At 34.8% G+C, this 3,475-nt stretch overlaps 1 protein-coding gene across 1 annotated transcript; it reads right to left on the bottom strand.

Moving 5' to 3' along the window:
* Positions 1–632: 632 nt before the first annotated feature.
* Positions 633–1,355, bottom strand: LOC138337520 (uncharacterized). The gene has a single exon (XM_069287434.1). The coding sequence runs from the start codon at positions 1,353–1,355 to the stop codon at positions 633–635; it is 723 nt and encodes a 240-aa protein (XP_069143535.1).
* Positions 1,356–3,475: the final 2,120 nt, after the last annotated feature.

The following is a 3,475-nucleotide window of genomic DNA, read 5'->3' as shown; positions in this document are numbered from 1 at the left end:
CATTATCAATTCCCTTTTTGAGTCTACGGTTTTATATGCATCAATGAGAGTGTAGAGTAGGGATTCTAGCTCCCTTTTTGAGTATGAGCTTAGATTGTCTTGTATGTGATGAAGACTAACCTTTTCATTCATATCTTCTTCTTCTTTCTCCTTTTTAGAATCTGATCCAGCCATGAGTGCTAGTATGGTTTCTTGTGATCTGCAAGTGTCCTTTTCTTCCTTGGTTTCCACTGCTACAAGGGCAAGAAAGTCATAATCATCTTCTTGTTCTAGTGCAAGAAGAGATTGGTTTTCTGTCTCATCACCCTCAAACTCTTCATCAGATGAATTCCCCATTGCTGCAAAAGCCCTCTTCATTGACATGTCTGCCTCTTGAGTTGTCATTCTTCTGTTTGAGGGGACAAACTTATCCTTTTTGATGTGCGTCCCCTTCTCAAAGTTTACCTTTTTCTGCTCTAAGGCCCAAAGTGGACAGAATTTGATGAAGTGATCTGGGCTCCCACACTTGTGACAAACCTGGTCTTTAGTGTTTTCAGATGGTTTTTTGAAAAGCTTTCTTTTGAAAGGTCTGCCCTCTCTTTAGCATTCTAGTGAACCTTTTGGTTATGAGGGCAATATTTTCTTCTTCAAAATCATCTGATGCAGTAGCCTTTTGGAACCAGGTTCCTTTCCTTTCTTTTTCCTCCAATTTCCTTTTCTTGGTTTTTCTTAAGTTCGTATGTGATGAGATTACCAATTAACTCATCCATTCCCAGTGAGTCTAGGTCGCAGGCTTCAGTGATAGCCTCAACTTTGCTTTCCCAAGTTTCAGGAAGGACACTCAAGAGTGTCCTTACTGCCTTTCCGTTAGGCACTATCTCTCCTAAAGAGTACATCTCATTAATGATGGAGGTGAACCTGGTGTGCATGTCTTGAATAGTCTCCCATTCTGCCATCCTGAACAGCTCATATTGCCTGTTCAAGTTATCAATTTTAGACTTCTTGACTTGCGTTGTTCCCTCATGAGCTGTTTGCAGTGTTTCCCATATGGCTTTGGAATCTTGACATGACGAGATTCGATTGTATTCGTCTGTTCCTATGCCACATATCAGAATTTTCTTGGCTTTGGCATTATTTTGAATTGCAAGCTTGTCTTCAACATTCCGTTCTTTTCTTTCCTTTGGGATTTTGGTGATTCCATCAGTTGCGGTTTTCATAGGTATGGTTGGGCCATCTAGAATTACTCCCCATAGATCAGGGTTTTCGCCAATAAGATGGTCCATCATACGATTTTTCCACCATCCATAATATTTGCCATTGAACAGTGGTGGTCGTGTTTGTGAAGCTCCCTCTTGTGGGGTAGGTGGTGCTGCCATTGAGTCTTTTCAAGGTGTGAATCTTTTAATGAAAAGACCTGCTCTTATACCAATTGAAGAAACCTTACCCCATAACAAGAACCAGGTTCCTGTAAGTTGCTTTTATGTAAAAACACAAACACTTATTGAATTAAAAACCTTCCTCACTCAAGGAAGGAAAAACCTCGTTTTATTAATTCAATTATAAGATTTTGTGATTACAACTCAATAATCAAAAGTCTTATCTCTACTACCTTCTCGATTGACTCCAATCGATCTCTCCAAAAGGCCAAACCCACCTTTTGTTACACCTCTTACTAACACTCAACCCTACAAAGAGCCAAACCCACCCTTTGTACAACAAACTGTAAATTACAATCAAAACAAAAACAAGACAAATAGTTCTACACGATAAAACCTTCTCACTCAAGAATGTTTTAAACGTAGCAATCCTATCACCCTTGAAGACTTCAATTTGATGAATAGTTCTCCCTTGTTCTCTGCGTGAAGTCGTGTAGTTTTCCTCTGCCTCATGCTCTTCTTATATAGTTTTTGCCTTGTACAATCCTTACTGATAAGGTAAGAAAGTCATGTTTAAACAAGGATTCTTTTTTAAATTAGAATCCTTATTATACACAACTTCCTTCCTTAATAATATATTTAAGGTTTTCCTTATTTGTATTAACTTGTACCTTTAATATATTATTTTTGGCTTTGACAAATAACTCTATTTTACTTGATCTTGGACTCTAGCTTGACGTCTTTTGCTGCGTACATTTGCTACTGTTCTTTGCGCTTTTTGTCTATCATCAAAATGAATTATCGATTCTATCACATTCTATCAGCTATAAAATTCTGTGCTACTGATAAACAAATTGCCGACATCTTCACTAAGGAATTAGCAAAGGAAAACTTTGAAAGGAACAAGTTGGAATTGGGGCTGGTAAACAATACATGAGTACTCCAACTCAAATGGATAATAACACTGAAATCTCTATTAACTCTATACTCACTCTTATTTGTGTTATATCCTATTATCTTGAGCTTATAAATAATATTTGTTTACCAATCATATAAAATTGGAGAAAGAATTTGGAGCTGAACTCTTAGGGGTCGTTTGGTATAAACATTGATAATCCAGAGATTAGAAATGTAGGAATTAGTAACGCAGAGATTAATATTGTAGAGATTAGTAGTGCAATGATTATTTCTTGTCAAGTGTTTGGTTCACTACTTTCTACTTAATTTTGTGTTTGATTTAAAACTCTACAAAAACTTTCTTTCCTATATACCCCAGTGTTATTATGAGTGTTTATTTCATGTAATTGAGTCTAGATAGATAACCATCGGATCAGATAAATTTTTTTAAAGAATTTTCTATTTCATTTAATTAGTTAAATGATATATATATATATATATATATATATATATATATATATATATATATATATATATAGACACACATAAAATTGTTATTACTTTTAAGGTGTGATGTACCACTAAGAAGATCATTGATGACATAATGTATTTCTAATTTTCTGTTGGTCAAGTATATATCTTAAACTTAACATAGATTTAAGACTATTTAAATTGTTCAATACCTAAAACACCTTTTTTTTAAAAAAAAAGTTCAAGTGGGTAATCACAAACTATCTTGAATAAAACAATAGAGAAAAACATATTAGTGAAATCATTAAATTACACTAAACGGATTTAAAAATTTTAAAATAAAAGATATTTATAACCATTCCAAGGAATAAGGGATAAAATTATCTCTAAAACACCAGATTACACGCTGATAATCTTCCTTCAATTGCTCACTTGGTATCCAAATGATTGAGGTCACTTCAGAAAACCAGTTGTTTTTCCCATGGATGAACATCATGAAGAAGAACAACCCACACCCTCCTTGGTTGTTCCTATGCAATTTCACTTGCTCAGTAAAAAAAGCAATAGACGAAGGACTAATTCTTATGGCGGATAAAAACCAACACTCTTCAAGAGGTAAACCATTCTTTGCAGTTGATGATAGTACTATACATGACGATAATTCTACATTTGATATAACTCAAAAGGGTAAACGAAAGATGGTTTTACCGACACACAAGAAACAAGTCCGCCGTATGGTGGAAAAAAGGGGT

The sequence above is a fragment of the Solanum lycopersicum genome, chromosome 7, assembly GCF_036512215.1.
Source record: "Solanum lycopersicum chromosome 7, SLM_r2.1".
In the NCBI taxonomy this organism is placed as follows: domain Eukaryota; kingdom Viridiplantae; phylum Streptophyta; class Magnoliopsida; order Solanales; family Solanaceae; genus Solanum; species Solanum lycopersicum.
Note: the sequence above shows the minus strand (reverse complement) of the source record. Positions and strands in the feature narration are given on the sequence as shown.

Excerpts from the sequence above, each read along its gene's own strand:
- LOC138337520 (XM_069287434.1), bottom strand. The coding sequence starts at position 1,355 with ATGGCAGCACCACCTACCCCACAAGAGGGAGCTTCACAAACACGACCA.